We start from the raw sequence: 27,619 nt of genomic DNA on the forward strand, positions 1-27,619 counted from the left end.
AATTTTTTTTTTTTTAATTTTTAGGTCATTACACTTGTGCTGCTACTTTTTATAGTATAAAAAAACCATATAATTTTAAAGTTATAATTAGTGTTTTAAAAATATTAAAATAATTATTGAAGTTTAATAAATGAAATTTTAATACCGATAATTTTATAATAATGTTCCGTTTATAACATTATTGATAAAAAAGAAGATAAAAGGTTAATGTATGTGTTGTTTATCATGATTAATTGTGTTGTGAAAACGATAATTGAAATATGTGTCACGAATAAAAGTAGAAAGTTTTAATAGATTATAAAGTGAGTAAAAATTTTAGAACTTTCCAATTATAAAAAATAGAAAAATTAAACATTGTGGAGGTAGGTTGCTATCTTCAAATCAGCCAATAACCTACACGTGGAGATCTATTGTGGAGGCCACTTCCTTCATGTATGCCTAATCATGTTTTGCTTTAGGTTATGCTTAGTCACACATTTTCCTTTTTCGTGATAATTAGGTAGGAATATCTCTTTTTTATTTTTCATATCACAATTTATTTTTAGAAATATAAATACGAGTTTAAGTTTCCATCAAATAAAAATGAGAAAATTAGAGAAAGTTCATAAATTTATTATTTTGAGATTTTGTATAAAGAGATATAAATCTTTATGTAAATTTTGTTAGATACAAATAAAGTCTCACATCAGATAAAATAAGAGATGAATATGGATTTATATACACATATTTTCATTAGTAAGAGACCTTTTGGAGTGATATCAAAAGCAAATCCGTAAAGATTTGACCAAAAGCCAACAATATCTTATGAGTGTGGATCTATGTGTGTAATATCTTATTAGTGTAGATTTATGTGTATGTTCAACTTCCTTACAAATGGTATCAAAACCAAATTTAAATAAAATGAAAAAACTTATGTCTCATTGTTAATTTTTTTTCTTTGAAATTTTCTTATAAAACTTTCATCCATTTTCCATTCTTTATTTTCTTTTCACTCAACTAAACAAAAAATATCTCTTAAAATACAAGTTGACAAACAATTAACTAAGTGTTTCATATTTCTCAACCACAATTGATCTTAGTCCAAGCCATCACTTATAACTCATAATGTTATTATTATAATATAAAGCTACATGTGCAGCATATTCTTAACAAAAAAATTAACAGCTTTCGTTGCACCAAATTAACTAAATCATGACAGTTGCTAGGAAGATTGTAAAAATGTTGCTCCCTTGAACTGAAAATTTTATGATAATCATGTATGACTTGTGTCACACTTTCTTGTGACATGGTTAAGGTGTTTCATATTTTCGGGGTTTGGAAACTTACGACATGATTCTGTCGTCGATTGTCTGAAATTAGATGACAAACAATACTCACATAATTTTAGATAAGATTCTGATATTCTTTAACCTAACAATATAATTACAAGAAGAAAACATGCATAGAAAAAGATAAAAGAAAGATTAGAAGAGAGGCTCCATTTGTAGTGTATAGGGTTAAATATATATACATTGTATATAACTAAACTCACATTATATATTATTTTTTGCGTCTCTTTTGGAAGTGGAGTGTGACACACAACACCGTTTAAAATATCATCTCAAAGGGTTTAATTGATGACCCTACTATTTGTCAAATCAAAGTATGAAACGGTGAAGAAGGAGAAGGAGGAGTTGAGTGGGAAATGTCAAATTCCAATACTGTGGTATGATGAGATGACACTATGCTTAGCTTGATTTTGCTTTTCGATTTTAAATTCTGACTAAGATATTTTAATAATTTTTTATAATAAATTATATGTTATTATTTTATTGATATGTATATTTAAAATAGATCAATCACGGACTCTTATAAAAAAGTTGTAAAAAAATTATTAAAAAAACATTATCCTTTAAATTTTCAAAGCAGCAACCCAAATGAGAGCAAAGCCGATTATGTCTATGGAGAATTTCGCCCACTAGAGAACAATAATCCAAAAGGGAGTCTTTCATAGCATGATGAGATATTTTCATCACAAACCACAAAAATTATTCATCAAATTGTTTATTTATTATATTTATTGTTTTATTATTATTTTTCATGAATATCTTTATCCTACTTAAGTATTCATATTCAAGTTTTCATTGAGACTCGTGCTGACTTCTTAAGTTTTTAAATTGTTAAAAGTAAATGCAGGTTACCAGCTACATGGATCAAACATACAAAGTGTGTAATCACTGCATGAACTTATTATAAGATTAATTTAAGATTTATTATAAATAAATTTACAAATTTAATAGCGTTTAGATGTGTTAAATTCATTTTGATTTTGGAGGAAAAAGCATCCGAGAATAGTGAGTCAAACATGGGTTCTTCTTCTCGCACATTGACATTACGAGAGCTCGTCTTCACTATGAAGTGCTATGTTGTTGCTAGAAAAATTGATGTCAACATTAGTCTGTCATGTGCTTCTCAGAAAAACTGCAACAATGCCAACGATGAAGGGACTCTCACATATTAGAAGCAAGCATCTATCATGAGATTATAGAATTTTCTTTTTCATACACAACCATAAAATAAGGAAGACAAATACCGTAAAGATAATATGAAATAAAACCCAATATTACATACATATAAATATTTTTATTTTATTTTATTTTTATTTTAATACTGATAGTTCGGATCGGCAATCAAAGGTTTAGTTTAGGAGAAAACAACCTCGCGTCAACAACTCTATTTTGGAGAATTTTGATCTTCTTTGTTCTCATTTGTCAGCATTTATGCTTAGTTAGTTTGTCTGATTGAAAACCTCATTTGGTGTTTTTATTGGAAACTCTTTTGTACCTTATTATTGATCATAGTGAATTTTTCTTCGGTCTGTACTACTCGTGGTCATTACCCTTGCATTGAGGGGTTTTCCACGTTAAAATTTGTTGGTGTCTTTTGTGCTTTGGGTTTTGTTTTTGCTCTATTTGTTTTTGGTGCACCTCGCAGATTCTTGCAAGAAGGGAGATTATTTTTTGTTGCGTTATTAATCTTTGTTAAGTTGCTATTATTTTTAGCCATTTTTTCCATCAAAGTGGCATCAGGGCTCTTTGGTTAAGAGACCGTTTAGTTTGCGTGAATGATGGAGACACATACAAAATTGATTCCTTTGATTGGAGAAAATTATATCACCTATGGAAGTGCAAGATGAATGATTTGCTATTTGTGAAAAATTTGCATCTTCTTGTTTTTGCTTCCAATAAGTCGAAATCCAAGTCAGAAGAAGAATGAGATTTTGAACATCAATAAGTATGTGGATTTATCAAGAAGTTTGTTCATGATAATGTTTATAATTTTGTTGCTAATGAGACACATGCGAGAAGCCTATAGGATAAACTTGAGTCCTCGTATGCTTCTAAGTCAGGGACTAATAAATTTTACTTGTTGAACTTTTGTTTTGAGTTGAAGTACAAGGAAGAAACTCCTGTTTCAAATCACTTAAGTGAATTTCAAGGATGCTATGATCAATTATCAAGAGTGGGTATAAAATTTGGTGATGACTTATTGGGAGTATTCCTAATAAACTCTTTACCAGATTCATGGGAGACATTTTAGGTTTCCATGATAAGTGTTAGCCCTAATGGTGATATTTCTTTGCAAATGGCAAAGAGCGATGCACTTAATGAGGAGATGAGAAGGAAGACACATGGTATTTCATTTTATTCAAAAGTTTTTGTTATAGAAAATAAGGGGAGAAGCCATATAGTGGTAGAGATAAAAGCAGGAGCAAGTACAAGTCTCGGTACAAGAATGTGAAGTGTCACTATTGTCAAAAAATAGAGCATATAAAGAAGAATGGTTTTTTGTTGAAGAAAGAGAGCAAAGACAAAAAGGGTAAGCAAAGAGAAAGAGACAATGATGATGGTGATTGTGTTACTACTATTACATGTGGTGACCTTGTTTGTCTTTGTGATTATGACACTATTAATCTTGTATCTGATGAGATCAAGTGGATAATTGATAATGGTGCTACAAAGCATGTTACATCTACGAAGGGGTTATTCACATCTTATACACCTGATGATTTTGGAGTATTGAAGATGGGTAATGAATGGGTGTCTAAGGTTATTGGCGTTGGTGAGGTTCACTTGCAAACCAACATGGGGATGAAGTTGTTTCTTAGAGGAGTTAAACATGCTTCAGATGTTCTCTTTAAGTTGAATTCTGCGTAGCTACTTGATGATGGTGGATATGATAACCACTTTGGTTATGGAAGGTTATGGAAAGTGGAAGCTCACCAAAAGTAACTTGATTGTCGCCAAAGGGGAGAAAAACTCTAATCTTTACTGGACAAAAGCTTTGGTTGCTAAAGATAGTGTGAATGTCGTGTATATGGAGTCATCTTTGTGGCACCGAAGGCTTAGGCGTATCAGTGAAAAAAGGACTTCACTACTTAGCTAAAAAGGATGTTCTCTCAAGATTAAATGGTGTAGAGTTGAGAAATGTTCTTACTACATGGCTAGTAAACAAACCAGAGTATCCTTCAAGAAACATCCTCCCTCCATGAAGTTAGAGTTGCTTGAATTGATGAATTCTTATGTTTGTGGCCCTTTGAGGGTAAAGTCTTTTAGTGATGCGTTTACTTTGTTACTTTTATTGACGATTATTCTAGGAGCTTTGGGTCTATGCATTACAAAGAAAAGACGAAGTGTTGGAAAAATTTAAAGAATTCCATGCTTTGGTTGAGAGGCAGTTAGGCAAGAAACTAAAGCGCATTCATACTAACAATGGTGGTGAATATTGTTGACCATTTGATGCTTATTGTAGATAGTATGATATTGGACATGAGAAGACTCCTGCCAAAACTTCTCAGCTAAATGGTTTAACAGAGAGGATGAACATGACATTGATTGAAAGAGATAGGTGTATGCTTTTTGAAGCAAAATTTTTTTAAGCATTTCTGGGGTGAGGCATTACTTACAACATTGCATGTTATTAATCTAAGTCTTGCAATTGCTTTAAACTCTGAGGTGCCAAACAAAATTTGGTTTGGCAAGAATGTTACTTATGATCATTTGCATGTCTTCGATTGTAAAACATTTGTTCATGTTCCAAAGGATGAAAGATCCAAGTTGGATGTGAAGACAAGGCAATGCATCTTTATTGATTTTGGTCAGGATGAATTTGGCTACAGATTATATGATCCCGTTGAAAAGAAAGTTGTTAGAAGCCGTGATGTGCAATTCATGGAAGATCAAACCATTGAAGATATTGATAAGGTGGAAAAGTATACACCTAAGAAAGATGGTAATGTGGCTAATGTTGATCCAATTTGATTTTCTGTTAATGATTTGGATATTGATGTTCATGATGACGAACAACATGGTGATACTGATAATCAACAGGTTGGAGATGGTTTGAATGTTCCTATTGATAATGTTGATGAAAAGGAACATGATGTGTCACAAGATGAGAGTCTTGGTGATGTACCTGAGCTACCTCAAGCTCAACCCAGAAGATCCGATAGGCAAAATAACCTTCTAAAAAGTACTTTACCAATGAGTATGTGATGTTGACTGATAAGGGAGAGCCTAAATGTTACGAGGAGGCCATTAAGAGTGAAGAAAAAAAATGGTTGAATATAATGCAAGATGAGATGAAATCTCTGCATGATAATTACACTTACGACTTGGTGAAGTTGCCTAAGGGTAAGAAATCATTAAAGAACATGTGGATTTTCTGGGTGAAGCAAGAGAGCTATTCTGCATCTCCTAGATACAAATCCAGATTAGTGGTGAAAGGCTTCACACAAAGAAAGGGTGTTCACTTCAATGAGATTTTCTCACTTGTGGTGAGGATAAGATACATCAGAACTGTGCTAAGTTTAGCTGCTACTTTTGATTTGAAGGTTGAACAGATGGGTGTGAAAACAACTTTTCTTGTAATTATTTGGAGGAAGAGATTTACACGAAGCAACCAGATGGTTTTCTTGTTGAAGGCAAGGAAGACTATGTGTGTAGGCTACGAAAAAGCCTATATGGTTTGAAGCAGGCTCTAAGGTAGTGGTATAAGAAGTTTGAGTTTGTTTTGTGTGAGCAAGGCTACAAGAAGACTACTTCTGACCATTGTGTTTTTGTCAAGAAATTCTTTGAGAATGATTTCATTATCATGTTGTTGTATGTTGATGACATGCTTATTGTTTGGAAAGATATATAAAAAATTGACAAGTTGAAGAAACAACTGGACAAGTCATTTGCCATGAAAGGCATGAGAGTTGTTAAAAAGATTCTTGGTATAAGTATCACTTGTGATAGAAAAGAGAAGAAACTTTGGCTATCACAGGAGTACTATATTCAGAAGGTGTTGCAAAGATTCCAAATGGAAAATGCTAAAGTTGTAAGTACTCCTCTTGCTACTCATTTTAAGTTGAGTGTTAAACAAAGTCCTTCAAATGAAGTTGAGAAGATAGATGTGAGCAAAGTTCCTTATGCTTCTTTGGTGGGTAGTTTGATGTATGCAATGGTATGTACAATGGTTGATATTGCGTATGTTGTTGGTACAATTAGTAGATTTTTGTCAAATCCAGGTAGAGAGCATTGGAATGCTGTGAAATGGATTTTGAGCTATCTTCGTGTTACTAATGGTTTGTGGCTTTTTTTTAAGGTGATAAGCCTACTTTAGTGGGTTACTTCGATTTAGATATGGTCAGAGACATTGATTCCAAAAAGTCCACTTCAGGCTATTTGGTTCAGTTTGTAGGGGAGCCTTGGCTTGACAATCAAAGTTGCAAAAGTGTGTAGCGTTGTCTACTACTAAGGCAGAATTCATTGCCCTTACTAAAGCATGTAAAGAGTTGTTATGGATGAAGAAATTCTTGCAGGAGCTTGGTTCTGTGCAAGGTGAATACTTGTTATACTGTGATAGTCAAAGTGTTATCCATCTTGGTAAGAATCCAACTTTTCGTTCTAAATCCAAACATATTGATGTGAGCTATCATTGGATACATGATGTTTTGGATGCTAAGTTGTTGGTGCTAGCTAAAGTTCATACAAATGATAATGGTGTTGATATGATGACCAAGGCATTGCCAAGAGAAAAGTTTGAAGCTTGTTGTGAGATCGCTGGTGATGCACTCTTATTGTTGTTGCTCATAACATTCATTGTAAACATCTCTTAACTAACTGAGCCTAACTTGGGGATCATGTGCTTGTCTCATTTCAGTTATAGCCCTCGCACAGTCCATGCCCAAAAGGTTGATGATAACAGATTGAACTTCTTCGAAGTCCAAGGTTTCAAAAAATAATTAGATGTAAAGTTCAAAAAATAAAATTCAAGTACTATATTAACTTGGTACTACCACAATGCATATGCAACATGATTCACATAGCTCGTCAAGAATGATGCATGTTGTGAACCTCTTGAAAATTCACCTACTTCATCAACAATATCCCTGTGTTTCTCAACAACAATATCTGCTACTCAATAACATCCACGTTGTCCTCATGAACATCGATATCATATAATATGAAACAACTGCTTTTATTGATGCACTGAAAATAACAGAGTATAGTATGGAAATATGAAATGTATATATTCAACTGCAAATACAACTGAAATAGGGATAACGCTAATATAATAATGTGAATGGTAATGGGTAATGGTGTTGGAGCTGGAAGAATGTAGTATTCCACCTGACAGAGAAGAAACCAGAATTTAATAGAAGAATGGGTAAGAACCACCGATACAGAGAAGAATTCAGAGAGAAAAATCATACCACATGCCTGCCTCTTTTTGCTCACACGTAGTCCCTCAAATACATGCTTCTCTTTGCTTGATGTGTGCTCTTTCTAACGGTTTCTCTGTTACCAGCATTTTCTGTCACTTGATTCATTTGCCCTTTACCCATTTCAAGTGTGCATTCCCTGTTTTTCCCTTTCTCTTTTATGCATGTTACATAATACATCAACTTCTTCAAAGTTAACATCTTTTACGAGTTGATGTCATAGGTCTCCTTCTTCATTCACCTTGTGAAGAACTCTCAACTCGATATGTAGATCTATCCTGTGTTCTTGCCATATTTGTAACAAACAAATTCATTAAATATTTAAACACCAAATTCATCAAATATTAAAATATGGATAAAAATAAAGAAACAAAAAAATATATACAAACCAAATTTTAAAATCTACTGAATGGTTTAATCAAATTTCAAAATCTAGTAATGACATAAACGAATTTCAAAATCTAGTGATGACATAAACGAATTTCAAAATCCAGTTAAATTTTTTTAAGATTTCGAAATCTAGTTAAACCCTTACAAGATTTTGAACTTAGTTTTAAATCCAGTAGATCATTAATCAATTTCGAAATTCAGTAAAAGCAATAACCAAATTTTGATCAAAATCACACATATTTATCTATATGCACTGCCAAATACAGATGAAAACCCACATATCTGAACTAAATAAAAGATGAATGTATACTTGTCTTATCTCGCATGTGCAAGGATGAAGAAGAAGTTTCGTTGGTGCAGTGAGGAAGAAAGCTTCACGACCACTCTGATGTTATGCAGGGTTGGAAAGCAAAGGTGGAAAGGAAAAGGATGCATGATTCCTTTGGACGCTAGGTTAAATTTTGAAACATGAATAAATGTGTGTGGTGATAAGAGAGGGAAAAGGTGACAAAAAAAATTTAAAGCTAATTTTGGAATTAAATCAAAATTTGAGATGAAAAAAAAGAAGACTTGGAAGGGCAAAGAGAAGCCAATTTGATTTACAAGAAAGAAACTTATAAAAGAAAAAACAAATTTAAATTTTAAATACATAAATAAAATTTAAAATTATTATAGATATTATTTTCTTAAAATATTCATGCACTATGGAAGAGACGAAGTAAAAAAAATGGCAAATATGTAGAAAAAATTTCATGATAAATAAACTTAAAAATGCTAACTTATTATTAATAATTGTTTCAAATTAATNTGATAAAAATGATCTTATATTCTAAATTTAAAACAGATATTTTCTTGATATAACCAATTACAAGTGACTTTTGAACTCAATTTTTATGAGTAAATGCAAAGTAATTTTTATACCTTAAGGGGGGAAGTTGATTATGTCCTAAAAGTAATTTTTTTTAATTAGTTTTCCTTAGCCATTTGTATAAATTAAGTGGAAAGTTCAGTAATTTCAAAATAAATATTTGAATCTCAACCACTCTTACTTCTTTTCATTTGGTCTTTTGGACTTTCTGTCCAAAATATGCGTATCTGCCAGTTATCANGGATGGGCTCTCAAGCCNAAATGGGNAGACAGTTTTTTNTTGCACCTTCATAANTTTCTTTCTACCTCCCTATATTTTTTTTTTTGTGTTTTTTCTGAATTTTATAATCTAGAAGTTATTTTTTAGATTTTACCCGAAACATAATTGGAGATATTTTTTTCTTAATATTTTTTAATATTATAATTTATAAGTTGAAAATGACTTTTGGTTTGTATAGTTTAAAAGTTAAAAATGATTTTTAGATTGTATAATCCTTCTAGAAAAAAAATGTCTTATAAAATAACTTTTAAATTATATAAGAAGGAAAAAACAAGAAAAAGAAATTATAGGAGTGCAAGAAAAAAGACTGACAACACGGAAGCAAGAAATCGATTTTTATAAATAAATCTAAAGTGTGTCATGGGCTAAATTTACAATTTCCAATTTAAAAGTATGTTTTTGGATTGTGTAATTTAAAAATTTATTTTTAAGTTTACACATATATTTTCTATATACATTTATATTATACCTTACAAAATATATTTTTAAATTTGAAAATATATTTTGGGTTATACAGTTTAAAATAAATTTTTAAAGTATAATCCAAAATAGTTTTTTAAATGTTATATTATAAATTCAAAAAAAAAATTGAGACCATAGGATTTGTAATATTTTCAAACTATAGAATTTAGATTTTTCTTACCCTAATTAGTGAAAAAGAAGAAGAAAGAATTAGGATGTAGGTCATAGAAATACGTGGATAGTTGATAAAAAAAAACAACAAAAGAGAAATATGTGAATTAAAAAAAGAATAAAAAGAGAGAGAAAGAATCTAGAAAAGTAAGGTTTAGAATATGGTAAAACAGAGAAGAAGGTCTAAAAGTCAAAAAATTGAAATTCTTAAAGGCTATTTGGCAAAACCATCTTCCTCTTTGTTGAATTCACTTCCACTCTGTTCCCAAAAGCAGAGTGTGATGTTGGGGATCAACATGCACCACGCATGGCTTTAATAAAAATCAATTACAAAATATCTCTCTTGGGAGCTTAAGTTCATGGACATTAACTTTCTCTTCATATCATAATTAATAAACGATTTTTTCTCTCTCTTTTAATTAGTTAGATAAACAACCTATGTATTACCAATAGAAATAGTTTCTCATGTTACAAGTATTTATAGTTTTCTATGTACTTTTCTAAGATGAGAAATTTCATGAATCTTCGTCTTCTACTATTTTTCTTTAATGTGAAATTACTTTCAAATATTAAGGATAACATTATCAAATTTGAAAGTTTATGTAAAGTAGTGAGATTCGAGTAAACTCGATTCGTAAACTTATAAGAATTTATTTTAGATAAAAAAAATTATATAAATAATATCTTAATTCAAATAAGTCTATAAAATTTATCTTTAAATAAATAAAATTTATAGTTATATTATTCATAAAAATAAATATTGTAAAACATAAATACTTGGATTATTGTCATTAATTTTGATGCATTTCATTAAATATATAACTTTCAAGCTTGTAGAATCGCTCCAAACTCACGCGATTCTACACAATTCTACCGATTTCATAGTTGATTTTATCAAGTTTACGCAGAAAACGATTTTACTTTTGAGTTAACTTGAAAAGGTTTAATATCTATTTTTGTCCCTCCTTTGGGAGGGTTTGTTCAAAGTGGTCCTTCCTTTTTTCAAAAGTTCACTTTAGTCCTAGTTTTCACAAAAACTGTTCAAGTTGGTCCTTTTTGGTAACGACGTTAAGTTCACTAACGGCAGAGCTGCCGGGTGTGTAATGTTTGATGATGTGGCATTGTAAGTTGTTTTAAAAAATAATTAATGATGACGTGTAAATGAATATAGTTAGGGTAAAATAAAAAAATGAATTAGGGGTATTAAAAAAAAATTATTAGTTGTGATGTGGAATTTAATAAAATTAGGGTTAAAATAAAAATTGAAATTGGGATAATTAAGTAAAGTGATTTTGGTCAGATGCAAATTTGGGTAAAATCTGCGATTTTGATTGAGATTTTCTGGCAATTGGGATTAGGGTTCATCTTGATTGGGATTTTCTGGCAATTGGGATTAGGGTTCATGCTTGTGACCACTGCAGCACAGTGCGAATCGTTATTGCGAAAACTTTCGTCTTTGCAATCCTTTTCCGAAACCAAAAAGCTGCATGCATTCATGCTCATACTTGGTCTATTCTCCTGTGCCTTCTACTCGTCCCGAACATTTCCACACCCAAATTCATAGCACTCTCGAACTCCAAAACCTGCAAAACCAACACTAACAATCGAAACAATCTACCAAAGCAGAGCAGAGGTGACCTCAACACTCACGCATGCAGTGTAGCATACCTTCTCCGCAATCAAAAATAAAAAAACTCCAAAACTCCTAACTGTCAACAGAACTTAGCAATCGATAATTCAGTACCTGAAATCAACAAAACTCAGTGCCGCAACACAAAGTCGAAAGTAGATACAGATAGTTCACTCTCACAAAATAAACAATCAAAAAGGAAAATCGACTACCCCAGTAAAAAAAAAAAACTGAAACTAATTCAACTAATAATGTAGCATTCAACTAAAGCATGTCGAAGTTGGATTGAATTTAGTTTAGGTCACAAGGTGTTAGTATAAATATATAGAAAGAGAGGTTGAAGAAAACCAGAAAAACTGAGACCATTATTGCATTCTGGATTATGTGTTGGTTAAAGACTGAAATTGAGGAAGAAAGAGAGTAGAAAAACGTGAAAGGGCAGTTAAAATTGAATATTGTAATGATGAAGAAAATAAAATTACAAGGGCAAGCACCATAAAATGGGGAGAGAATAAAGGGACAGAGAGAGCGAAACAAATAAAGGGACGAGTAGAAGGCACAGGCCCAACTGGTTTTTGACTTGATGCAGGAACGAACTATGATGAACGCTAATTGCAATTGCCCAGAAATTTCCAATTCGCAGATTTTATTTTATTTGTCGTGTTTGGTGTTCATGATGTTTGAAGGTGCTTGATGAACCCTAATTGCAATTGCCCAAAAATTTCCAAATTCGCAGATTTTACCCAAATTTGTATCAGACCAAAATCACTTTACTTAATTACATCAAATTATCCTAATTTCAATTTTTATTTTAACCCTAATTTTATTAAATTCCACATCACAACTAATAATTTTTTTTAATACCCCTAATTCATTTTTTTATTTTACCCTAACTATATTCATTTACACGTCATCTTTAATTATTTTTTAAAACAACTTACAATGCCACATCATCAAACATTACACACTTGGTAGCTCTGCCGTTAGTGAACTTAACGCGTTACCAAAAAGGACCAACTTGAACAGTTTTTGCGAAAACTAGAACTAAAGTGAACTTTTGAAAAAAGGAGGACCACTTTGAACAAATCCTCCCAAAAGAGGGACCAAAATAGATATTAAACCACTTGAAAACTATGTTTGGAAACGTAAACTCGTATGAATTTACAAGTTAACTCCAGAGTTTGATAACCGTGAAAGAAAAGTTTAAGAGAATATATGAACCCTATAAAATAGTTCCTTTTTTAAAATATTCTCTTCCGCAACAATATACTAACCTAATCATCATTGAAGGTGAAAATTGAATAGTCGGTTTTTATATTAAATATGAGTCTAAAGTGTGTATTAATTATATTATTATATTTAATTTTGGCTAAATATGTTTTTAATTTTATAAAAAATTTTGAAATAAGAAGTTGAAAGTTAAAAAAGTTAAAAAAATATTTCAGAAATCACTTAAAAGACCCGAAATAAAGGTAAGAAAGAAACTACAAATAATTTTTTTTTTTCAGAACTAAATACAAAATCTGTAAATGTTGTAAAGACTAAAAGTCAAGAAAAATTTAATGAGAAATAACTATACAATTTGTAATTTGCTGAAAGACTAAAAATATATATATTTTTTTGTTAGAATAACTAATTTTAATAAATGGTTAACTTGAAGATGATACATTTTGGAGAGGATGCTTATAGTCCAGACAAAAAATGCTTTTAAAATTGAAGACTTCAAATAACCCTTTCCCAATTCCAAGTCAATTAGATACTATTTGACTAAATGAAGAAATATTTTAATAACTGCACAATATTTTTAATCCATTTCTGTCACTAATCACTCCTTCCACACATTTTAATCTCAGTTGAATTTTATGAAAAGACAAATCATGAAACGATTCTTTATAATTAATGATGTATCTTGAGAAGATTAGTATTCAAAGGTGATGAACATGAGATGTGTGAGCAATAAACATTATCTAATGAATGATTTATTTATATGAAGATTGATTAGTTGAACTTTTGTAAAAACAGAAGAAAAAGAAAAAGGAAGATTCCATAAAGATGAGGATGATTCTCTCTCTTAGGTTGTATGATATCCTTGAAGCCTAGGCAATCCATTAGGGCCTGAAGATACATAGTAAACTTTGCAATGCAATTGAAGTTGAATTATAGAAAAGTTTGGGCCCTCCACCTCACATTGATGGTTACATTGACCCCTTTGGTTCCCCATGCACCATTTCTTTTCATCATTCTTTCAAAAGCCTACCAAATTACTCCTTCATAGCACATCCACCTGTAAACCATATTCAAGAGAATGCTATACATCATGCATACCTCCCACCCATCAATTTTTTCTTTTCTTCATATTCAAAATCAAAACAAATTATAAAACCCCACATCATCCTGCTCTTTTCTTCCTATTTAAAGTAATTGATGTAGGATATAGGAGGCATTTAGAGGTGCTTATTGTGTTTGTGAAAATCATTAGTAAGGTTTCTAGTTCAACTTATATTAAAATAAGTATCAATCAGCTGGGGTGTGTTGTGGTGTAATGCTTTTAAATTTCCCTTCAAATCTTGGTTATGAAAATTTTGATAAATTTTAAGATGGTATTTGGTATGGAAGAGATAAATGAAGAGAAAGAAATAGTTGGAAAATGGTGATTTTAGAAAAGTTGAAGAGAAGAGACTTGAAATAAAAGAATGAGACTCATTTGAATTTTATATCAAGTGAAAGTGAACAATATGAAACCTTGAATTTTACACTATCTAAATAAAAACCTAAGAAATGATTTGATAAAATTGGTTTAGAAAATATTGTTACAATTAAGCATTCAACTTTCTCCTTTATTCTTTTTAGTGATATTATTTTTTTTATTGATAATTGTCGTTGTTAATATTTTGTTAACAAAGAATTAAACCTATAATCTTTCATATTTTTTTTTTCAAGTTTTTCAAATCAATCTTATAACTTTGAAAGATTTTTTTTCCATCTTTCCTTTTAACTTTACCATTAAGCTACTATATAATTCTTATGTTTTTTGGTGGTTAAAATCTACTAAAAATGTTACTAGTGTGTTTTCCTTTTCTTTTTATGATTATTAGAGTAGTCAAAATGAGTTAGAATCTGTAAGTCAATCTGGAACACTACGAATTTAAGCCGTGTTAAGTTAAAAGTTTTTTTTCTTACAAATTTTAGTTATAACTCGTGGTGAGTTGGGACAAACTCAAATTTCTTAAACTCATCAATAAGTGAGTCGGATTAAATTGATTTACTAAATGACTAATTTGTATTGAATTGAGTCAGATGGAATAAGGCGAATCATTTCAACCGCTCTTAATTATAAAAGACAAGAAAAAAAAGTATTTTTTAAAATTAATTACTCATAATATAATTCATTTATTTCTTTATACTAGTTCTCTTTAATTTCATTTTAACTTAATAAAGTCTTCCATATTTCTTTAGTTCTTGGAGGATTAAATTCTAGATAAAGGTTCACTCAAAATTTATAAAGAGTAAGTTACTTAACATATATTTGAGTAACTTTTTATCAATAAAGTAGTATTGAGTAAACACCAAGCTATTAAATATAAGAGAAATTTAAGATGTAAATTTGATTTAGGTGAAGGTGAAAAACTATAGCAATTGGTGAATGACCCAACATGAACAAATTGAGGAAGAAATTGTGCAAGTGTGAACTCATTTCAAAAGGTCACTCTCTCTCTTTCTCTTGAATCTTATTTTATTTTTAACTTAAAAAGATGTGCATGCTATTTTGCATGGTAAGTTTTGATGTTTGTCTCTATTCTGTCTTCAAACACTATGAAAATATATTAGATTAACATGATTTCCATGACTTTCCAATGTTTGATAATTTGATTTGATTGAACACACATTTGGTTACGCATATCAAGGTCCTAATTATTGAATTAACAAGCTAAGATTGATTGAACCTGTAAAAACATTGTACGGAAAAATTTTCTTCTGCCTCTCTTTTCTAGAGAGTTCTCAATTAATCCTCCATTAACGGAACACACGATAACACTAATTATGTCACATCATCCATACTATATTACACATAGTTTAAAGAAAAATAAGAGATGATTAGATATCCATTTTCTAACTTTTTGAGTTCCCATTCCCCTAAACCACATTTCATTGCATGAACACTTCAATGTGACAAAGAAATAATTGTAAGCATCGAAATTGTTTCTGCCTAAGCTAAGATACTTAGATTCCCCCGTGCAACTTTTAAACAACAAAACATTCAAAATCTCCTCAAAACAATCTTATTATAAAATTAACAATGATTTCAAATCTTCTTTCAAAATTTTCTACACATTGATGCTAACTTGTAAATGAAAAAGAAAATGTCAAAGAACATTTTATATTTCTCGGATATTGAATGTATTGTTTACTTATTAAGAAAATATCAGAAAAAGATTATAGTTACTGTACTATGAAAAAAGAAACACCCTTTGACACATACCCAACATGGATCATGTTACACAAATGGGATATCATGAATCATATGCAGAACTTGACAGAGATAAATTATACCTATGTGTTTTTCTTTCCATTCCCAATAATAATCAAGGCATGCAAGCAAAAGGGTTGCTTTGAAGGTTAAGTATTTTACTATGATTGTTCCATCTCAAAGGTATAGAAGGTTGTTATTACAGCATATATACTAAACTCTTGATCATAGGTACATATAAGTACATGGTTGATATAAGTATATAGTTATTACTCTGTAAGTTATACAGTTAGGAATTTAATTACATTAAAATGAACAATCATAAAGTAAGAATTTTCAGTGGTGGGATGATAGAACTAATGGAAGATATTCAAATGAATATGCTATATATGCAGGTACACTTAATAATATCAATCATTAACTTTATTCTGAATATTGTTTACTTTTATTCTGTAAATGATTGTTTATTTTAGAAGAATCAGATCCGAAATTTAGTAGAATGCAAAAGCACAGGCTAAGATGATGGATTTGGTAAGAGGGACAGTTGAAATGATTGTGGGAGAATTGGCAACTAAACTCTTGATTAAATGTTAAACCTAAAATCACGGTAAGAATATGGTGAAGACAGTAATGGAGAGCATAAAATTTTGTTTTGTTTTTGCACTCTAAAACAAAGGTCCAAAAGGAAAAGACATGAGATAAAATTAGATAAGACAAGCCAACATTCCAATCTGTACACACAGAGAAAAAAGTATTGAAAGAAGTTGAAATGAAACCCAGCGGGAAACAGGCAAAATCTAATAGATTTTTCCTTTTGATAGCTTCTAACATGCTAGTTCAACATGAACCAACCAATAAAGAAGGAAGAGAATATTATACACCATCACAGAGGGCCATTGGAAATTGGTGCTCCTCTCTTGATGCTATCCATGTTGGTAGTTTCATAGACAGGTAGACCACTTGAATAGTATCCCAAGTCATAGTTTTGCAATTCAAACAGATCAGAGCTTGAATCACTTTCTGCACCATCATCAACCTCATTGAACTTCCTGATTTGAGAGATTTCCTTTTCCTCTGCTGAGTACTTCTCCACTAACATCCTATCTTTCTCAACTGATTCATGACTTCCCTTGTTCCTTTGTTTCTCTGATGATGATAAACCATTCATGTGTTTGTGTTTGTGATTGTGCCTGTTATCATCCATCAAAGTTGTTGTTGGTTCCCTTTTTTTCTTCTCATCCCACAACTCATTTTGCAAAGTGGTTGTTGATCTTGCATGTCCATTATTATACTTTGCTGACAATAACTGTGCATGCTTGTGGTCTGAGAAGGTTCTGAATTCCTTGCAGCTCTTGGTTGGTGTTTGTACATAAGGAGGAGTTCTGAACCCTGAACTTAAGGAAGAGTATAAGGACTTTGAATCTGCAGTGCTGGCGCTTCTGAAATGGCTAATGCTGCTCCTCCTCCTCCTCCTCCCTCCAGGGCTCTCGTCCTCATCTTTCATGGACTGAGAGCTGGATTTTGATTTCTTCTTCTTTGATGCTGATTGGCTGAAGAGAGAGTTCAAGAAGCTTGCAAGCCTTCCACCTGGAGAGCTAGGCTGCTTGTGTTTCTTCTCCTTCATGATTTGCTTCTCCATGCCATGGAATTGTTGGGGAAGCAAGCTTCTCATTGGCATGTCTAAGCTGATTCTGGCTCTGTGTGCATGATGTCTTTCTTCTCTCATGATCTTCTGAGTGAAGGTGGAGCCAGTGTAGCCAACAACTTCACTGTATCCTGAGAAGTACCTTGCTGCCTCAAACACATCAAGCTCACCAGAATCGTTCCTGCGGTGGAAGGACTTGTTGTGATTAATTTCTGGGTCCATGAGGCCTGCTATGGACATGGTGCAAGTTTGAGAAGTTATGGTGAACTGTGGAATAATATGGACAGTAATATGTAACAAGAAGGGGGGCTATATCAAGATGCAAAGAGATGAAAGGGGTTTGGAATGATTGAGAGTAGTGGGAGGGTAAGTTTAGGATAATGAATAACTCTAGGCATAATTTTATATGATGAGGGAGTTTTGGAGGTTTTTGTGTGAGGTCCACAAGATGTGCATATGTGCATTAGCAATAAAGATGAGATTGGGATATAAGTGGGGAACAGTGCTTTTTATCCTCTCATGCTGTTAAAACCAGAGGTTTTTGTTATGGATTGTGGGGAGCAAAGAGCTGTGTTTCCTTGGATTCTATATATGCTTCTATGGATTTGAGTGGGAGTTGGGTGTTAAGTGGTTGTTGGCTATGCATATATATTAAATGGACATGAACATGTGATGAACAATTCAATCTAACCAACCTTCTTTGCTCATATACATCATTATTATACATAAGATGGACAACAATTATTACAGAGATCCCACCATCATTTTGAGGGCTTCAAAGTCACTCCATATTCCATAACAAATTAAAAGTAATTGCTTGGCAAGTAATTTCTTTTGACTAGGATAGATTTACTATGGCCCATTAATATCACACTGCCTCCTCTTTAATCTGTTTTCATAAGTCTATAGTATTAGGTGAGTGAGTAATGTTTCAATTCCCAACCACTGGTAGGTTCAAATAGAGGAAAAACCAACCTGGTAGCAGCATTATGTAAAAATAGTATTCAGATCAGACCATAAAAACCATCTTGTCATGTAAACAAAACCTCACCAAAATTTCATATCACATATAATATAATACACATAACATAGTACCATATCATATGGAAGGTGATATATCAAGAAGTCCCACCAAAGGGTAAGAAACTGTGTAGAGACCTTTTCCACTGCAAAGAACTTATACATGCAATACTTAGTATTATCAACTTTAGTTTTCTTTCTAGATACTGATGTTAGTCAATAGATGATTTGGCCCATCAAAGGAAATGCCCATTTCTCAGTGTCGGAGTATAGTGGTTACCATAGTCTTTGTGTGTGGGCACGATCAAATGAGTACGTGTAGCACATGAACCAAAAGAGACACACCAACGGATATGCATTAAAGCCATATATGGACTCCCAAATATTGTTCGTTGTACGTATAAACTTTCACTTAGTCAAGGCCACTCGAGGGAGATGACCGTGACAGTTCCATTAAGATCATCTAGTCTAGTCAATTTTTTTCTACTTAGTTATCAATGTGCCAAGTTACAAGGGACCCCTTTCTTGTGTAGCCACCACAATTGTGGCAACCTACAAAAGTTATTTTCTTTTATTTATTTTTTCTTTATTTTTCCATTTGACAGTATCACCATCAAGATAAGGAAAACTGTGCAACTTGTCAAGCCAGGCCTTGAATGGTGACCACTAGTTTTGAAGTATAAGAAACACATTTTTGTCACACACACTTTCTGTTAAATGAAATCATGCCAAGGCTTGTCAGAAACCAGTGGTTATGGTTCTTGCAAGCACTAGATTTTGATGGACCAAGATAAGCAACTATCCCCATCCTTGGCTAGTTTGCTTTAGATTTGATCATTAGGGCCACCCCGGAGAACAAGACTGATAGAAAGGACACAGAACTAAAGCATAGAAAGCTATAAAACTTAACATCTACCCAATTTGTGTGCATTGGATGCCCCTGGTTGCGGACATTTTGGAATGTGTTGGGTTATTTTCTTTGCCTTAAACATCAAAAACATATGAGGCCAAGGTTATCATAGTTCTCAGATTTTGTTGCTCTATTATTGGAGAAGCTGAAAGCAAGGCCACAAAACACATCGGGAAAATCATACATGTTCAATTAACTAACTTGATTTATATGATCCTGTAACGTGAACATAATTGGAGAATGACCACATATGTGACCTGAGCTGGTCATATGGATCAAATCCAACAACACCAGTGGCAGCAGTGTAAGGGGTGTGTGGTGATGTTGCCACACTCTATTAGTATCATCTTCATCCTCATCTTGAACAGAAAAATATTTCTACAATCTTGGAAGATACACATGTTTGGTTGCTTTCTTTTAATATGAACCATGCATTCTTAAAGTGATGTTTAATGGATATGGTTGCCCCTAGAGTCTCATTTTATTGCTATGTGCCATGTTTGATTTCTGGTGACCTTTTCACCAAAGCACATTGGATGATAAATTCATCATTGAAGAGGGGAGTTCTTGATGGGTCTCAGATTTATTGTAGACCCAGTGAAAGTCCCGGTTCAGATGTTATCAAGGCTTTTTCAAGACTTCCAACAGTGATCCAACAACACATTATATGAATTCCACTAGTTTTAGGCCCATCAAGGGCTTCAAGTGCCACACAAATCCATTTCATGACCCTACAAATAAGAACCTTGCTGTTGAATTTAGGGACAGGGTGGGGCAAAAACCTGAATTCCCTTTAAACCATTGCCCAAAGGGTAATTTCATCCTCATTGCTGGCATCTACTCTCCAATGGGATGCCCCCAATATGAACACCTCTTCAATAATAAGGGACTAATGAAGAGATAAAGTAAGGAAGTGAGTGAGGTTTTCATACTTGAGTACAAGAGAATATGCAAGGAACCTGAAACATAACAATCTGCGATAAATCTAAATCGTAGAGAGAATTGTATAATTAAAGGGGTGTCACACAGTTGGATTTTGCATGAATAATGAATGCCCTTAGTTTTTCTTTTCCAACTTTTAAAGATGTGCAATAGACGTGGCCACATTAAGCTTCATACATAGTGCCTTTTCACACTTGGTTTATAGCTCTTTATCTTTAGACTCCTTATGCTGATAAAATATCTATTTTCTATCTCCAAAAAGTTATGAAAAATATTTATAAGCTTGGCAAGCCCTAATCCACATGAATGCTCTTATCTATTGCAGGCCATATGCCTTATGTTCGCAGGAAAATCTCAACTAAAAGCACTTCTCTTTATTCTTTGACAAATATCATTTTTGGATATATAGCATAAAGAAGTTGCTTTTCTTGTGGAAGGAGTAAAAATTATCTCATCAAAAGCACAAAAATCACAGTAGCTTGAGATAGATATACTAAAAGTCAAATTTAATTCTGTTAAACTTTACAAAACTAGATTGATAAGGTGACAATTGTTTTCATGGTAAATTAATTTTATCTCTGGTCAATATGAGATTTCTAAATTCCAACACCGAAAATATGATACATTCACATTGAAGATATTGATATAAGAATCGAGGAAGACCCAATAAAAGATGACATGATTGATTGATCTAAATATCAACTAAGATAAACTCTTGATAACTCTAATACCATATTAAAATAGTTAAATTTAAACATAATTTAATTTTACTAAACCGACTTAATAAGGTAAGGTTTGCTTTACTTATATAATGTGAATTGGCTTTATTTATAGTTGATGTGTTTAAATTGACTTTGAAATATGATTTTAATTTCTAATGTATTGATGAAAACAAATAAAAGGTTTCTCCAAACTTTATTATAGAGTTCAACCTACGTCAATTCTAAAAAAATACATTAAAAATAGTTTTTATTTAAGGTTTTTTGTACAAATATAATTTTTTAAAATATTAGCACTAAATTGAGATAAAATAAAAATATAGAAATTAAATTGAGACAAATACAATGACATGTGACTTGACAATGACACGTGGTACTGTTACTGTCACTTCACTTCACACTGTCATTGTCACGTGGCACAATGTCCGCTTGATACGTGACAAATTTTTTTATTTTTCAAAAAAGAAATTAAAGAAAATAAAAATAATTAAAAAAATATTTAAAAAATTCAAAAAAATCACGAGCTAACATGTGACACCCTCTTTAATGATGTTAGTACGAAACTAATGGCAAAAATCTAATTGCTTCAATTTTTCAAAAATAAGGATCCAATTTAGACAAAACAAAAGTAAGGGACCTAATTGAGAAAAGTCAAAGAAAATAGTGACTCTGTGAATGATTAAACCTAAAAATAAAGAAACTTATTTAAAATTTTTCTACAAAATTAAATAACAAATGAAATCATTTAACCTAAATAATATGAATGAGCAAATTATAAAAATTAATATTTCAATAATAAATACTTTTGTAAAGGTGATCTACACAAAAATAGTCTCAATACTACCTTAACAATTCATAAAAAGTTTCTGGAGTTAAACATTAAGACTTGGAATACACCATCACTAAAAATTCACTTAACAGAAACATATTTAAAGACAAGAATTTGAAAATCGTACGCACCGTTATTTCATTTAGTTAAATCTTCTAAAATTATTCATGCATCAGTTTTTTCGAAACCCTTTCGAGCAAAAAATTATATTTAATTTAATCTTTTAATCATTTAATGCAGGGATCAAATTAAAACAAAATAAAAGTATAGGGATCGAATTGGAACAAAATAAAAATACAGGGACCAAAATTACAACAAAATAAAAATACAAGGACCAAATTGAGACAAATGCAATGATATGTGGCTTGACAGTGACACGTGGCACTGTTAATGACATCTCACACTATCATGGCCACATGCAACAATGTCAGCTTGACACGTGACAAATTTTTTATTTAAAAAAAAATAATTAATAAAATATTTAAAAAATTCAAAAAAACCACGAACTAACATGTGGTACCTCTTTAATGGTGTTAGTACGAACTAACATTAAGGAACTAAATCCTCTGATTTTTCAAAAATAAGGACTCAATTGAGACAAAAAAAATGAGGGACCTATTTGAGAAAATTTACCGAAAATAGGAACTATCTGAATAAATGATCCGAAAAATAAGTGAGGGACCTATTTAAGGACTTTTTTATTTTGTTTTGTTTAAGTATAGACCACCAACTTTTAAGCCAACCTTCTGTAAAGTCCATACTTTTGCATAAATGGAATTAACCTTTCATTGATTTGCTTGCCTTTCTTTCATAATTGATTATTTCATATACCATAAGGAACTGTTTGGGTTTCTTGTGGAAGGGGTTCTTTGGAACGTGCCCTTAAGAAATTATATAGTAATTATTCGTTTGGTTTGTGCATGGTAGGAGTTCTTTGGAACTTGCCCTAACCATTTATTTAGTAATTAATCGTTTGGTTTGTTCGTGGTAGGGATTTTTTAGAACTTGCCCTTAACCATTTATTCATGGAAAGGTGAGGTGTAAAGATGATGACACCAACAACATTGAGGCAAGGCCATTTAATCAACACTATATAAGATGTGTTGGCCTCTATTAAAAGATATCTGACACAGATTTTTCGACTTTCCCATCCATTTATGATTCTAATTCTAAGATTAAGGTATCCTCGAGTATTCGACGATCTCGAATGTGATCACCATTGGGTCATCTTGATAGGGATCCAGGGCCTTAAAGTCTTCATCCATAAAGGTTATGGGAGGCATAGTTCTTAGTCTCTTCTCCACGAGATGGACAGTCCTTAACGCTAGGATGTGTCTCTTACGAGCTGAAGTTGAAGATTTGCCTCCAATGAAGTCCTTTAAGATTGTGTTTATGTTCCCCCTAAGCGGGTGGTCTCGACTTCTACATTAGCTTTTGCGTCAAGATGATTCTCTATGACATTTTATTCCAAAATCCCATCTCGAACTTCTTTGAGGGTTGCGATTGCAAGATGGGCTCTTATCTTCCTGCTCGGTCTTAACTTATTTTTTCAAATGATCCGCTCGGATAAACTCTGTTGTGTGCCCCAGGTTCTTGCGATAGAGACAATGCTTATTGCAATCAGATTTCGAGGAGTGGACTTCTTCTAAGGAGGAGGCTGTAGCTCAACACTTAGAGCTTCCTCAAGGATTCTTGTATAGGATGCATTTAGAGGAGTACATTGATGAAAATGTGGCTCGTTGACCAGCTCTTTGGAACGAGTGTCACCCTCATTTTTGTGTAATTTTTGTTTTACTTTCTTGTCACTAAACAAAGTTTCCACTCACATTTGTTTTCAAAAGTCTTGCATATCCTCACTTGTATCAACTGATGGCCCTTTGCCTCAACTCGTTCATATTCTCAATCATCTTGATATAGAGGCTATTTACAAATGGTCTTGGTCGTAAGGTCGTGATCATATGTGCATGGCCACCTCATGGCTAAGGTTTCTGATTTATCTTGCCACTTCTCCAAATCATTCCATGAATGCTTTGAGCGATTCCTCCTTCTCCTACATAATGTTTATTAAGGCAATGGATGTTAGGTGGTGTAGCTGGCTAGTCACCAATTGTGCTCCAAACATAGAACAAATGGTTGCAAAGTTATCTATGAAGTTGGGTAGCAAGAAATTGAACCAGTACAATGCTTCTTCCTTAAGCAAGATGGAGAAGGCCTACACTATATGGTCACTCGAGGTGTACAATGCCATTTGGTTCATGAACATTTTTAGGTGTTAGTCAGGGTCGATGGAATTTTCATACTTATAAAAAATTGGCATGGTCCACCTATGCGGCAAAGGTTTCTCCATTATAGCCGATGTGAAAGGAAGCATCCCAATCGTGTTCATAGTTGCCACGGATGGGTGATCCTTGTTGGCTCCCGAGCTGTCATCGTGGGCGGTTAGGTAAGGCTCCTTGTGTTGTTTAGTCTCCATAGGTTAAGTTGGTGTAGGAGGCATATAATTCCTAATGCATTATCCACACGACGGGTCCTCAATTCTTTGTCATACTTGCCCTGCATCGCCTTCATTTGTTGTTCACGTTCCTCATCATTTCAATTGGGTTAAGCTTGTTGTCTACCTCCTCCACAATTGTGTTGCTTTTCATGTTCCTCATGATCACCATAGGATTATCAGGTTGATCACTCAACTCCACTGTGGGCACCAAAATTCTTTTGATGTGGGGTCAAGTATTCAGGTCCAAGTACTAGGTCTCCAAAGGTTCACTCACAAGTTCAATTGTTCAGTCTAAAGAGCCTTCCGTGCATCCAAACTACTCGGATGGTACTTGCATAAGGTACTTAGATAGAAAGCATTAAATGTTATTTTAAATACGTGACCTACCTCCTTACCTCTTATAGATTTTGTGATGAGCCTTTTGATTAAGGTTGGCCTACTTTGGTAATCATGCTTTAATCCCAAGTAAAATTGTTTTGGATTTGATCTACTTTGGTCCAATTTGGATCGTCTGTTTTGGTGATCAATTGTTTGATCTATTGTCTTGCAATCCAGTCTAGTGATTTCATGCCAAGTTTTGATTTGTCGTCGGCTTGGTAGTTGACCATTCAACTTGATAGTTGACTGCTTGGTTTGTTACTTGCATGTGTTATCTAGTAGTTGACCGTCCAGGCTAATGGTCGACCATCAAATATGTTAATTGGTCCTCTAGCTTGATGGTTTGTCATCCGATCTATTAGGTGATCGTCCGGGTTGGTGGCCAGCCGTTCGATCAGTTAGTTAGTCGTCCGAGCTGTTAGGGACTATTTGGGTTGATGACTTGTCATTTGGTCTGTTAGTTGGCATTCTGATTTGTTTGGTGATTGCCCGAGTTGATGGCCAATCGTCTGGTCTATTAATTATTCATCTGAGTTTAAATTATCGTTGATTTTGTAATTGACCGAACAATCATACAGTAAAATTTGAAAATAAGTAAAAAATATCAAATACATCAGTATAAAAACAAAAATAGATAGAAAAAGAGAAAAACTATAACCCTGGAAATTATGTAATTGTGAATTGTATATTATTTTGAGCATAAAACTTTGAACCTAAATCCTACTCGTCAAACTGTGAGAAAATTATGACATAATGTGAACCTAATTAGTTTTAGAAGCCTAATTAAAAACGTGTAGGTAAAAACTAGCAAAATCAAATGTGTAGCATTCTTTTTACAAATTTTTAACAAATTTATCTCAATTTATAAAAGTACTGAAAATAAAATAAAAAATTAAATCTAATAATTCATATATCCATTTTTAAGTCCTAAAATATAAAATCAATAGAACTAGAACCAATAAAAATATAATCGATATAAAAAATATGTGGTTAAAATAGTAAACAAAAGTAAAATGAACTAAACATGTAAAATTAAAATAATTATGAATAATAAACTCAATTTATTACTAATAAAAAGTTAGCTAAAAATTAAAAATATAACAATAAAAAAATGAAATCACTTTATAAGAAAATATGCGTTATCAAATATGATAGTCCAATAAGATATAAATGTATTCCAAAACTTCAACCAAATTCTTTTGTAGAATTTAATTTAAGACACCGTGATTGTAATAAAAACAATTATGACAACGCATCAGAGCCTAGATGATCAACGGGGAAATTCAACATAACAAATTTGAAGGACTTTATTCTCATAAAATATTTATTATTTTATTTTTACTTTAAACATGAAAAATGACCCATTATTTTCGTTTTATATTTTAAAATTGAATTTAGGTTGAATATAATGGAAATTTTGTAAGACTTTTAAATATTATAATCGCATTCTAAATTCTTTAATAAAAAATTACTATTTTTAATGATTATTAAAAAGTGACATTCAGATTAGTTTTTAATCGGTTGTGGATGTGCAAAACTTTAAATTGAGTGCATTAAAACTAAACTCTTTTAAATACTTATAGGAGAAATGTAAGGATTTGAGTAAAAATTAATTTTGATGGTGTACACGTGGCAACAGGTAAGTGGTGAGCAAATATTTCAGTTTAAATAAAAAATGAAAATATAAAACATTTTTTTAAGCTCATACCACTTTCCTGAGACATCAACACCATTCTTTAGAGCTCCTTTTCTCCTCTTTCACCATTTCTCTTAAATTCTTACACACTGAACCGTTTGATCTCTGATTAGGTGGTGTTCAAACACTCATAGCATACTGGGTTTCCATTTTCACCGGTTGATTTCTCGTTCTGCCACCGATAAGTCATTTTCTCCTCTTCCGTGCATCTTAGGGCTGTAATGCATGCAACAGATGCATTATTTTCTTGAGAATTCTACTCTTTCTCTTAAATTCCCAACTCGTTCTAGGTTCCTAATCCTTCCTCCTACCATAAATTGGCGATCTATAGGTGTTTCTAGCATTTCCTCGAGTACAAGAGAGCGGACAAGGTTCAATTTTATACTGTGTTGTCAATTTGAGGTAAGGGGAGCTAGCGTCTTTCTAGAAATTGTTGCATGAGATGTGCATATGTTAAATCTTGAATTGGTATGTGTTTTGACTCTTGTTCTTTATTTTGAGTGGATTTAGTGCATGTGTTGGAATGTTTAAACTGTGAAATTTCAGTATGAATGTTCGAAAGCCGATTTGAATGAGTTAATTGATTATGATTGAAAACTTTAAAAGGGGATTTGGCTGAGAAATCTGTTGTGGTATTGGTGGAGGTTGCTTTGATGATGCTTCTTCAATAAGAGATGCTCTCCAAGGTGTATTGATGAAGCTCTTCAAAGGATGGACTCCATGTGAGATGATGAATGTTGCGGAAGCTTTTCAAGATGAAGATACGTGTTTTGATGGTGTTGGATGGTCTAGGTAGAAGTCCTTCTAGGAGGTGAGGCCAACCATGAAGGAGAAAGTAAGAAGAAGTCTAGAGAAAGACATTTCTTAGAGTGAGAACTAAGGAGAAGGAGACTTGCAATTTTGGCAAAGAAACTCTAGCATTCAAAATAGTTCTAAAAAATTATACAAGGTTGCCTCTCCTTTTATAGGT

At 32.3% G+C, this 27,619-nt stretch overlaps 1 protein-coding gene across 1 annotated transcript; it reads right to left on the bottom strand.

Annotated features, from left to right (window-relative positions):
- Positions 1–16,566: 16,566 nt before the first annotated feature.
- Positions 16,567–18,228, bottom strand: LOC106778787 (protein BIG GRAIN 1-like E). The gene has a single exon (XM_014666777.2). It carries the CDS (start codon positions 17,899–17,901, stop codon positions 16,900–16,902), a length of 1,002 nt encoding a protein of 333 aa, XP_014522263.1. The 5' UTR covers positions 17,902–18,228; the 3' UTR covers positions 16,567–16,899.
- Positions 18,229–27,619: the final 9,391 nt, after the last annotated feature.

The sequence above is a fragment of the Vigna radiata genome, unplaced genomic scaffold (genome assembly GCF_000741045.1).
Source record: "Vigna radiata var. radiata cultivar VC1973A unplaced genomic scaffold, Vradiata_ver6 scaffold_189, whole genome shotgun sequence".
Classification (NCBI taxonomy): domain Eukaryota; kingdom Viridiplantae; phylum Streptophyta; class Magnoliopsida; order Fabales; family Fabaceae; genus Vigna; species Vigna radiata.